Genomic DNA, 12,370 nt, shown 5'->3' on the forward strand with positions numbered 1-12,370 from the left:
CATGAACAGATGCCCAGACCCACAGTAAAGAGGGTGGGGGCAGCGTTATGTGGGGGGCTGTTCTGTTGCAGGAACTGGGGCATTAGTTAAGGGGGAGGTAATAATGAAAATTTCCAAATATCAGTCCATTTTAGCCCAAAACCTTCCGGCCTCGGCTAAAAAGCTGAAGATGAAGAGGAATTTCACCTTTCAGCACGACAACAACCAAGGCAGCCCAAGAATGGCTTCACCAGAAGAAGAGCACATTTTGGAACTGCCCAGCCAGAGCCCAGACCTGAATCCCATTGAAGATCTTGGGTGACCTGAGGAGGGCGCCACACATGAGATGCCCTCACAATCTGACTGATCTGGAGCACTTTTGCAAGGAAGCGTGAGCAAAGATAGCGAAATCAGGATGTGCCGGGCTGATAGAGACCTACCGAAAAAGAGGAATGCTACCATAAAGTATTAGCATGCATCAACAAAGTATTAGTTTTAGGGTGTGTATACTTATGCAACCACCATATTTTAATAGTTTTTTTTTTAATTTCTCCATCCCAAATGATTTCACTTTGCTTTTCAATGGAATTGTACAGATAACGGGTCAAATTGAAGGTGGAAATAAATTTGAAATGCTTCATATTTGTCCGATTTTTAACATGGCATTTTAACAGGGGTGTTTAGACTTTTTGTATCCACTTTATGGGTTTCTGCGCTTTTCATTGATTTTTTTGTATGGGAAAAGCAGCTGAGAGCTGCTGAAAGATCAGCTTCATTCACATGCGCTTTCATGCCCGGCTGATATACTCTGCCCATCTGATGAATTGGTTTACAATGCATCATTTCAGATGGAATCATAAAATGGTAAAGTTGGGAGGGACCTTCAGGGTCATCGGGTCCGACCCCCTGCTCAGTGCAGGATTCACTAAATCATCCCAGACAGATGTCTGTCCAGCCTTTGCTTGAACACTTCCATTGTAGGAGAACTCCCCACCTCCCGTGGCAACCTGTTCCACTCATTGATCACCCTCACTGTCAGAAAGTTTTTTCTAATATCTAATCTGTGTCTCCTCCCTTTCAGTTTCATTCCATTGCTAAGCATATAAAAGAGCCCGGCTTGCCGAGATAGAGCATACGCTGTGCATTTCGGTTGGGCACTTTTACACTGGCCAGGAAAATAGTTCAGGAACTATCTTTTGGCCTGAATACGGCGGCGGCTCTGATAGACTCGTATGGGAGCCTATGGTAGCTGCTGGAGAAGGGAGGTGGGAGGGAGTTCAGCAGCGTGTCTGCTAAACTTCCAACCCCTTCCCTCCTGCTCTCTGCCCCTTGCCGGCTGTTTGCAATGGGAGGGGGCAGGAGCGAATTGCTAAGCTCCAGCCCTGTCCCGATGCCTTCCCTTGCTGAGAGCTGGCGAGGGGGCTGATAGGGGAAGGCAGTTTGACAGTGCTAAACTGTCTCCCCCCGCCCGACGGCAATCCGAGCTTGAACCCAGGCCCTCTGAACGTGCGCACAAATGGCAGATTTGTACACCTGTTCACACAATTTTCTGTCGCGCTGTGGCCATGATACGGCCGACAGAGAGTTGCGACGCTCATGTGAAAGAGCCCTCGGTGTGATGTCCAAGATGAGAAGAACTTTAAAGGGGTCATCTAGTTGTAAATTATCAATGGCCTATCTGCCTAGATCAGAGTGGGTCTACTGCTTAAGACCTTCACTGATCAGATGTTCAGTAACTGTTTGCTTGTGCATGGAGCCGATTTCTGCAGGAAGCAGACAGCTCTGTTCACACTGCAGTGGTCAGGCTTGGGATTGCAGGCCAAATTGTCATTGAAATGAATAGGAAGTTTGCCTGGAATACCAAACCTCACTACTGCAGTGTGAACAGAGCTGTCTGCTTCCTGCAACAATCAGCTCCATGAATAACTACACCAGCCTAGTGAAAAGCTGATTAGAGGGAGACATGGGCAGCAGACCCCTACTGATCTACTATTGTTGATTTATCCTAATGACAGGTTATTAGAGATGAAGGAGCACCAAAATGCTCGGGTGCTCGTTGCGCGAGTCGAATTTTCGTAATGCTCGAGAGTTTGTTTCAAGTAACGAACCCCACTGAAGTCAATGCGAGACTCAAGGATTTTTGTATGGGACCGATGCTCCACATAGCTGATGACTTGTCAAACACCAGAAAACATCAGAAAGTCATGGAAACACCCCAGAAACGGATAGGGAAGGGCAGGGACAGCATGCATGGCTGCATCTGAGGCTCCCAGGTCCTACTATTAAGCCAAAAAAGGGGGGCAAGAGCCTGGCGGTCACCCCCCTAACAATTTACTTTGGACCAACCTTAACATCTTAGCTAAGCACCACACTACCTGCAACCAAGGACAATCACTGCCTGTGGGTGACACCGCTGCCTCTTTTCCTGGGTTACATGCTGGCATTGCTGTCCAACCCCCCTGCACGACCCTGCGTCCACAGCACAAAAGTGTCCCTGCGCAGCGTTCAGCCGCCCTCATGCCACACGCTCGTTTCATAGCCACACCACCCTCATGTCTATTTATAAGCGCGTACTGGATGAGGAGGAACCGGAGGCACACACTGCAGAGGGTTGGCAGGGCCAGGCAGTGACCCTCTATGAAAGTGTGGGCGATAGCCCACAAAGCTGTTGAGAATTGATGATAAATTGACGTACGATCATCATTCCAATCCCGTGCCACCTCCATTACAAAATTGTCAGGAGCCGCAAACGTGGGCATAAAGGGGACTCAGGTGCCAGCACTTCTACACATCTCCACAATGCAGCAATACTCTGTGCGGGAAGCACGTGAGCGGGCCCAGGGTCAGGCTCGGTCCCAGCCTCCATCTTGTGTGACCCAAGGTGCCGCGAGTTATATAGCGATAGGAAATGCACATGTCCCCACACAATTCCTTCTGTGTAGGTGTCAGATAGCTCAACACCGCAATGGGAAGTCTTTGAGTTCCTTGGGCTCGCCTATGCTGAGGGTGCACAAAGATGGTATTACACAGGAAGAAATCAGAGTGCCCAAACATGGCAGAGTTTCACCCCGCTAAGGACCTCGGCAAAACATTTCTACCCTAGTCAGTCAGTGTATTTGTTCCAGACAGGTAAAATACCGCAATGGGAAGTCTTTGTGCACCCACAGCATAGGCGAGCCCAAGGAACTCAAGGAAAGTATAACACATAAAGAAATCAGAGCACCCAAAATGGTTTCATCACGCCAAGGACCTCACCCTCGGCCCACATTTCTGCCCAAGTCAGTCAGTGTATTTGTGCCAGATAAGTAAAACACCGCAATGGGAAGTCTTTGTGCACCCACAGCATAGGCAGACCCTGGTAACATTTCTATAGCAAGAGTATAGGCAGACCCCAGGAACATTTCTATAGCAAGAGTATAGGCAGACCCCAGTAACATTTCTGTAGCAAGAGTATAGGCGGACCCAGTAACATTTCTGTAGCAAGAGTATAGGCGGACCCAGTAACATTTCTGTAGCAAGAGTATAGGCAGACCCCTTTAACATTTCTGTAGCAAGACTATAGGCGGACCCCAGTAACATTTCTGTAGCAAGACTATAGGCGAACCCCAGTAACATTTCTGTAGCAAAAGTATAGGCGAATCCCTCAAACCTTTCAGTAGAAACTGCATAGGCGGACCCCAGGAGCATTTCTGTAGCAAGAGTATAGGTAGACCCCAGTAACATTTCTGTAGCAAAAGTATAGATGGACCCCAGTAACATTTCTGTAGCAAAAGTATAGGTGAACCCCTCAAACCATTCAGTAGAAACTGCATAGGTGGACCCCAGTAACATTTCTGTATCAAGAGTATAGGCAGACCCCAGTAACATTTCTATAGCAAGAGTATAGGTGAACCCTAGTAACATTTCTGTAGCCAAAGTATAGGCGGACCCCAGTAACATTTCTGTAGCAAGAGTATAGGCAGACCCCAGTAACATTTCTGTAGCAAGAGTATAGGCGGACCCCAGTAACATTTCTGTAGCAAGAGTATAGGCGGACCCCTGTAACATTTCTGTAGCAAAAGTATAGGCAGACCCCTCAAACCCTTCAGTAGAAACTGCATAGGCAGACCCCAGGAGCATTTTTTTAGCAAGAGTATAGGTAGACCCCAGTAACATTTCTGTATTAAGAGTATAGATGGACCCCAGTAACATTTCTGTAGCAAAAGTATAGGCGAACCCCAGTAACATTTCTGTAGCAAGAGTGTAGGCGAACCCCTGAAACAGTGGTGTACCAAGTGTATAGGCAAACACCTGAAAAGATTTGGTTACCAAGAGTGTAGGCGAAGGCCGGAAAAATTAGTTAGATAACAGTATAGGCGAGGGCCAGAAAAAATTGGTGTACCAAGAGTACAAGTGCACCGCTGAAAAATTGCTGAACTGTGAGGGCAGGTGAAACCCATAAACATTTTTTAAAGATACAGCTCGCTGTTGCTTAATTTGTAACAGAGCCTGGAGGCAGCCCTGTGAAAAAAATTGTTTTCTGTTAAAGTATAAATACTTTTGAAACTTTGGAAAATTGTAAAAAAAAAACTTTTAAACAGAGCCTTTTGGGCCGCAGAAAAATTGGCAGTTCAGTGTGATGACATGCTGTTTTAGGAGGAAGAGTAGGAGGAGGAGGAGTAATAATATCTGAGAGTGATTGACAAAGCTAATTCCTTCTTTTTTTGTGGTGATAGAGGATGTATTTTTCTCCTGTTGCAGCGAAAAGAATCATTAGGTTCTGCTGCTTTCTGCCGGTGGAGAAGAGAAGTCTGGGGAAATCCAGCCTTTGTTCATCTTTATGAGTGTAAGCATGTCGGCACTGGCAGTTTACAGTTGGATACGCTTATCTGTGATAATTCCCCCAGCTGCACTAAACACACTCTCTGACAAGACGCTAGCAGCAGGGCAGGCCAGAACCTCCAGGGCATACAGCGCAAGTTCGTGTCACGTGTCCAGCTTTGACACCCAATAGTTCTATGAGGCAGAGGCATCACGGAGGACGGTGGTACGATCGGCTACGTACTCCCTCACCATCTTTTTACAGTGCTCCCTCCGACTTGACTGGGTAGTGGTGACACAGTCTTGCTGGGAAGCCATAAACCTTGCAAAGGCCTTTGAGAGGGTTCCCCTGCCTGCGCTGGACATGCTGCCTGATCTCCGCGCCTCCCCTGCTACTTGGCGCTCTGAACTGCGTCTTCTGCCACTTGCGCTGTCAGATGGGAACTTTAGCATCACTTTTTCCACCAGGGTCCTGTGGTATTGCATCACTCTCATACCCCTTTCCTCTTTGGGAATGAGAGTGGAAAGGTTCTCCTTATACCTTGGGTCGAGAAGGGTGTACACCCAGTAATCCGTGTTGGCCAGAATGCGTCTAACGCGAGAATCACAGGGAGGGAAGCCTAACATAAAGATGACTTTCAGGATCCTCCTCCTCTACAGCCCATACACGTTGAACAGATGAGAGGCAAGCAGCATGGGTACCCTCTGTAGTATGGCCAGCTGTTTCTTTCCCCTCCCCCCCCTCCTCCTCCAAAACGCGTTGAAATATAGACATCAGGGTAGTCTGGCTATCAAGCGACATACTCTCATCCCCAGTCTCCTGTTCCAACCGCAAAGCGTCTGCCTTTATGCTTAGCAGCGAACGTCTCAGCACGCAAAGCAGTGGGATGGTATCGCTAATAATTACCGCATCGCCGCTCATCTGGGTAGACTCCTAAAAGTTTACGAGGACCTGGCTGATATCTGCCATCCATGCCCACTCCTCAGTAAAGAATTGCTGAGGCTGACTACCACTCCGATGCCCATGTTGCAGCTGGTATTCCACTATTATTCTACTCTGCTCGTACAGCCTGGCCAACATGTGCAGCGTAGAAGTCCAGTGTGTAGGCACGTCGCACAGCAGTCGGTTCTCTGGCAGCTGAAACCGACGTTGCAGAGTCCTCAGGGTGGCAGCGTCCGTGGTGGACTTGCAGAAATGTGCCGTGGGGGTGAGCAGGGGGTTGCAGAGGGGATCGGGAGGGAGAGAGAGATCTCTCTCACTCTCCACCCCGCCGCCCCCCCGAATCTTCAGGGACGAGCCAGCAGGTACTCGAAAAAGGCGATGCTCTCTCGAGTAAATCGCCTTAACGAGTATGCTCGCTCATCTCTACTTGTAATCCTGGTGAATCCCTTTAAACATTTTTAAAGTTTTTTTTTTTATTTTCCATGTGATTATCCTGCATTTTGTATCCCCCTTATAAGCCGTGGTGAAGGTGAAGGGCGTCGCACCAAATATTGATGGGTTACAGTTCTCTTTTGATCAGTCACTTTGCATTTTGTTAATTGACAAACAAACTATTACCGCTTCCACTCCTAAAAGCGTTCTCACTCCGCAACATTCTTTCCACACCTGCCTAAGACTTTTGCACAGCGCTGCATATCTTCACCTCCCGCACCAGCAGGCTGGGGGTCAGCGACATGGCCGGGATTTATAATTAGCCTGCCTCAGCTTACCTCCTACAACATTGTTAACCACACGACAAGAGTAATTTCCGGATCTGAGTCCTCAGTGTCCGCTCGGCGTCTCGGGCGCCTCATTAATTCTAGCACCATTTTTTGCCCAGAGAAACAAAAAGCACATGAATATTTTAGGCGCGGTCTTCATTGTGCGGAGAGGATCTTCTCGTAGCGAGTTTATATCTTGTTCCCTGGTCTGTGATTACATGTTATTAATATCCAGTCGTCCTAAACCCGAGCTGACAGGACGAGAGCGCGACAATGTAATGAGGTGCGCGGAAATCAAGCCAATTCCTAAACAATATGTTTCACCTTACGCTGCTCTCGCTCTCTGCGGACGAGTGGGAAGTAAGAATGAGACTTCTGGGAGGTGATGAGACGCGTTGGACATTCAGAGTAGCTCAGACTAGAGCTTATATACCATAGAGGCCGACCATATGGCTGCTATGGGGCCTCTGGAGATAGGGGGCGCAGCCCTGGCTGCTCGCAATGAACATTAAAACCCCCATTTGGATGGTTTTCCATACTTCACCCATTTGTTGGAAAGATTATCCAGACGTTCCAGGAGTCCTTCCAGGACCACATCTGAAAAAGCATTCCTCTTAGCAAATGTTTTCACAGGAGACGTCTGTCCTTCCTTCTGCATCTGCAGAATATCACTAAAAATCCTCAAGATCTGCAAGAAGAAACAAAGCTGACAATACCCAGGTTATACTAGCTACACATATATAATTATATACAGGAGATACCCAGGTTATACCAGCATGCTCCATATCACTATATACAGGATGTATAACTTATACTAGCTGTACATATATAATTATATACAGGAGATACCCAGGTTATACCAGCATGCTCCATATCACTATATACAGGAGATGTATAACTTATACCAGCTGTACATATATAATTATATACAGGAGATACCCAGGTTATACCAGCATGCTCCATATCACTATATACAGGAGATGTATAACTTATACCAGCTGTACATATATAATTACATACAGGAGATACCCAGGTTATACCAGCATGCTCCATATCACTATATACAGGGGATGTATAACTTATACCAGCTGTATATATATAATTATATACAGGAGATACCCAGGTTATACCAGCATGCTCCATATCACTATATACAGGATGTATAACTTATACTAGCTGTACATATATAATTATATACAGGAGATACCCAGGTTATACCAGCATGCTCCATATCACTATATACAGGAGATGTATAACTTATACCAGCTATATATATATATATATATAAATAAAATTATGTGCAGGAGATACCTAGGTAATACCAGCATGCTGCATATCACTATATACAGGGAGATGTATAACTTACACCAGCTGTACATATATAATTATATACAGGAGATCCCCAGGTTATACCTGCATGCTCCATATCACTATATATAGGAAATGTATAACTTATACCAGCTATACATATATAATTATATACAGGAGATACCCAGGTTATACCAGCATGCTCCATATCACTATATACAGGAGATGTATAACTTATACCAGTTGTACATATACAATTATATACAGGAAATACCAGCATGCTTCATATCACTATATACAGGGAGATGTATAACTTATACCAGCTGTATGTATATAAATTATATACAGATACACCCAGGTTATACCAGTATGCTCCATATTACTATATACAGGATGTATAACTTATTCCAACTGTACATATATAATTATATACAGGAGATCCCCAGGTTATACCAGCATGCTCCATATCACTATATACAGGATGTATAACTTATACTAGCTGTACCTATATAATTATATACAGGAGATACCCAGGTTATACCAGCATGCTCCATATCACTATATACAGGAGATGTCTTACATACCAGCTATACATATATAATTATATACAGCAGATACCCAGGTAATACCAGCATGCTCCATATCACTATATACAGGAGATGTCTTACATACCAGCTATACATATATAATTATATACAGCAGATACCCAGGTAATACCAGCATGCTCCGTATCACTATATACAGGGAGATGTATAACTTATACTAGCTGTACCTATATAATTATATACAGGAGATACCCAGGTTATACCAGCATGCTCCATATCACTATATACAGGAGATGTCTTACATACCAGCTATACATATATAATTATATACAGCAGATACCCAGGTAATACCAGCATGCTCCATATCACTATATACAGGAGATGTCTTACATACCAGCTATACATATATAATTATATACAGCAGATACCCAGGTAATACCAGCATGCTCCATATCACTATATACAGGAGATGTCTTACATACCAGCTATACATATATAATTATATACAGGAGATACCCAGGTTATACCAGTATGCTCCATATCACTATATACAGGATGTATAACTTATTCCAGCTGTACATATATAATTATATACAAGAGATACCCAGGTTATACCAGCATGCTCCATATCACTATATACAGGATGTATAACTTATTCCAGCTGTACCTATATAATTATATACAAGAGATCCCCAGGTTATACCAGCATGCTCCATATCACTATATACAGGGAGATGTATAACTTATACTAGCTGTACCTATATAATTATATACAGGAGATACCCAGGTTATACCAGCATGTTCCATATCACTATATACAGGGAGATGTATAACTTATACCAGCTGTACATATATAATTATATACAGGAGATACCCAGGTTATACCAGCATGTTCCATATCACTATATACAAGGAGATGTATAACTTATACCAGCTGTACATATATAATTATATACAGGAGATACTCAGGTTATACCAGCATGTTCCATATCACTATATACAGGAGATGTATAACTTATACCAGCTGTACATATATAATTATATATAGGAGATACCCAGGTTATACCAGCATGCTCCATGTCACTATATACAGGGAATGTATAACTTATACCAGCTATACATATATAATTATATACAAGAGATACCCAGGTTATACCAGTATGCTCCATATCACTATATACAGGAGATGTATAACTTATTCCAGCTGTACATTTACAATATACCCAGGTTATACCCGTGTGATACGTACAGTCTGCTTGTCCTCCATACAGGCTGCCTCCAGCTCATAGTCTTGATGGCCATGAAAGGAGACGACAAACCTCAGGCCATCGTTATCCTCACACGCCCTGACTTGTTCAAAGGGGAATTGTTTCTTCAGAGTTCCCTTCTCTATGTTGAAAATCATTTGTGTATAGAAATCGATCTGCAAACAGGTAAGAATATATATATATATCTATGTGTTACAGACAGACAAGGGGTCATCTGATATATACAGATAGCACATAGTGCAGGAACATGAGGAAGGTCCATGATTTCATTTTATCCGCCTGCCGTCATCTCTAGGAGATTCTCAGCAGCTTCAGGGCGGACTTATCACTTGTGCAGAAAAAACCTTAGCTGCACAGGGGCCCGAAGGAAGAAGGGGCCAATACCGAAATGGCCCTGCCCCAGATACCCCTGCTGACTCAGCACTCGGCCCTCCCCTTTGAAATTCTGGACTCTGGCCAATTACAAAAACATGCGTTATTCACACCCTATAGCTGTATGACATACCCTCGGTGTAGGCTGTAACCCAGTCTGTTTCCCCCTGTAGTCCTGGAGAATGGGGGGAAGAAATGGGCTATATTCTACATAGCGCACGTGGGACAGGAGGCACTATACATTTACAGGGACGTAGTGGTGGTGACTTATATTTGGAGGGGTACAGTGGGGGAATTACTACGTTTCTAGGGGCACTATTACGTTTGGAGGGGCACAGAGACGGCACTATTACGTTTGCAGGGAGAAGGACACGGGGCTGTTACCATTGGAAGTAAAAAGTAGTAGAACATCGGGGACCTCTGCACTTTGTGTCCGCCCCAGAAGAACTGACTGTATGTACACTGCACTCTGTAATAACGCTGAATACAGGAAACTCTTTGTCTCCCTCTAGTGGTGGAAGCACACAGAGTGTTACCTTGTATCTCTACTGTATATCTCTACAGGAGGTGTGGAACTCTGTATTAATAAAAATGGACTTCTCTCTATAGAAGCGCTCTGCTGACCATAGAGAGAGCCGTGCCGACTATAACAGATGTTACTTTTCATCTGGACTATCGGAGCAGTGATGCATATTTATGGGCTCACATGGCCAAATACGCAAGGCCCTGCCAGAGTCACAGTGACCCGGCCTAACATCGCTTATGGCAGCAGAATTGTACTATACCTGACAGTGTATCTCACGCACGCTGCCATGCACAGTCCATTTAAGCTTCTAGCGCCATTGCTTTACAACGGCGCATACACGCTGCCCTACGCAATGTAACTGAACGAGCGGCATAGATTACATGCTAATAGAGAACAATGGGCTCTCTAGCATGTAATACAAAACAAACAAGAACATGCTGCGTTATTTTTTGTTCTCGTGTATCACGCAATTTCTTCTCGCAAACGTGAATGGAACTGCGTAAAGCAATGTAATCGATTGCCTGCAAAGATCCCATTACCTTACACGGTGACGTTTTGGCCCATTGCCCTCCCTAATCATCTTTTTACCCCCAGCAATCTGGGTAATCATTTTACCGACCTCAGAAAGATTGAAGGCTGAGTCAATTGTGAGTCGGCTACCAAAACTATGTGGGGATTGAACCAGCAAACCTTCAGGTCGTGAGCGGGAGCTTAGGACTGTGTTTCTGCTGTTTAAACACTCTATGCCACAAGTAATCATACGCTCGTATCAGCCTGGCCTAAAGGTAAAGCAGCCTAATAACTACCATTACTGCCCTTGTGCAGCAATGAGTCATTCTGGCAAACAGCAAAGAACCCTCGCCTCGGATGCTTCACTTCTTAGAAATCGTGGCGTTCTCTATAATTTATTGATGGTTAATATTTCATCCCTCCCCGGCTGCGCCGAGTGCCGTCCTCTGATGCAAATTTAAGCTGCAGCAGTAAAAGTTTGATAAGATACCTGTAAGATGCGCTTCTGCCACCGGTAACGGAATTTGTAGACATTGAAGTTGTACTGCTGGTTGGGGGGAAGATTCACCGTCTCCTAAAAGAAACCAACAGAGAGCCTTACCAGACTGGAAGGAAGTGAAGGCATCAACGGCGCAGTCCAACAGGCTGATGAATACTTCATGAATGGAAGCTCAGCCTGAACTTGTCTGACACTGCCAGACATTATACCTATCTGTAGGAGGCCTCTGAAATGAGCTGCAAGGAACCAGATAGCGAGAAGGAGAATAAGGAGACAGAGCAGATCCTGAAACTTTAAAAGCACAGCAAGTAAAACAACAATATGACCCAAAGACAGAAGGCTAAAGCTCATTTATTTACTGCTACGATGTTACCTGTAAGAGGAGGCATCATAAACTGAAGGCTAAAACTTATATAAAATTGTCCTCCAAGTACAAGAATATAACTGCTATAATACTGCCCCCTATGTACAAGTATATAACTACTGTAATACTGCCCCCTATGTACAAGAATATAACTACTATAATACTGCCCCCATGTACAAGAATATAACTACTATAATACTGCCCCTTATGTACAAGAATAGAACTAATATAATAATCCCTACTGTATAGAAGAATATAACTACTATAATACTGCCCCCTATGTACAAGAATATAACTACTATAATACTGGCCCTATGAACAAGAATATAACTACTATAATACTGCCCCCTATGTACAAGAATATAAATACTATAATACTGCCCCCTATGTACAAGAATATAAATACTATAATACTGCCCCCTATGTACAAGAATATAAATACTATAATACTGCCTCCTATATACAAGAATATAACTACTATAATACTGTCCCCTA

The 12,370-nt window shown here is 44.3% G+C and overlaps 1 protein-coding gene across 2 annotated transcripts in view; it reads right to left on the reverse strand.

Annotated features, from left to right (window-relative positions):
• The window catches only part of LOC136587617 (formin-H-like), a 106,057-nt gene that overhangs the window by 71,681 nt on the left and 22,006 nt on the right, over positions 1 to 12,370 (reverse strand). The window contains exons 3-5 of one of the 2 annotated variants that reach the window (XM_066586315.1): positions 11,503 to 11,583; positions 9,586 to 9,759; positions 7,023 to 7,171 (exon numbers count right to left, since the gene is read on the reverse strand). In XM_066586315.1, the coding sequence (XP_066442412.1) occupies positions 7,023 to 7,171; positions 9,586 to 9,759; positions 11,503 to 11,583 (404 nt within the window). Of the gene's footprint in view, positions 1 to 7,022; positions 7,172 to 9,585; positions 9,760 to 11,502; positions 11,587 to 12,370 lie in introns of both variants that reach the window. The other variant, XM_066586313.1, reaches the window with a different exon arrangement.

The sequence above is a fragment of the Eleutherodactylus coqui genome, chromosome 13 (genome assembly GCF_035609145.1).
Source record: "Eleutherodactylus coqui strain aEleCoq1 chromosome 13, aEleCoq1.hap1, whole genome shotgun sequence".
Taxonomy (NCBI): domain Eukaryota; kingdom Metazoa; phylum Chordata; class Amphibia; order Anura; family Eleutherodactylidae; genus Eleutherodactylus; species Eleutherodactylus coqui.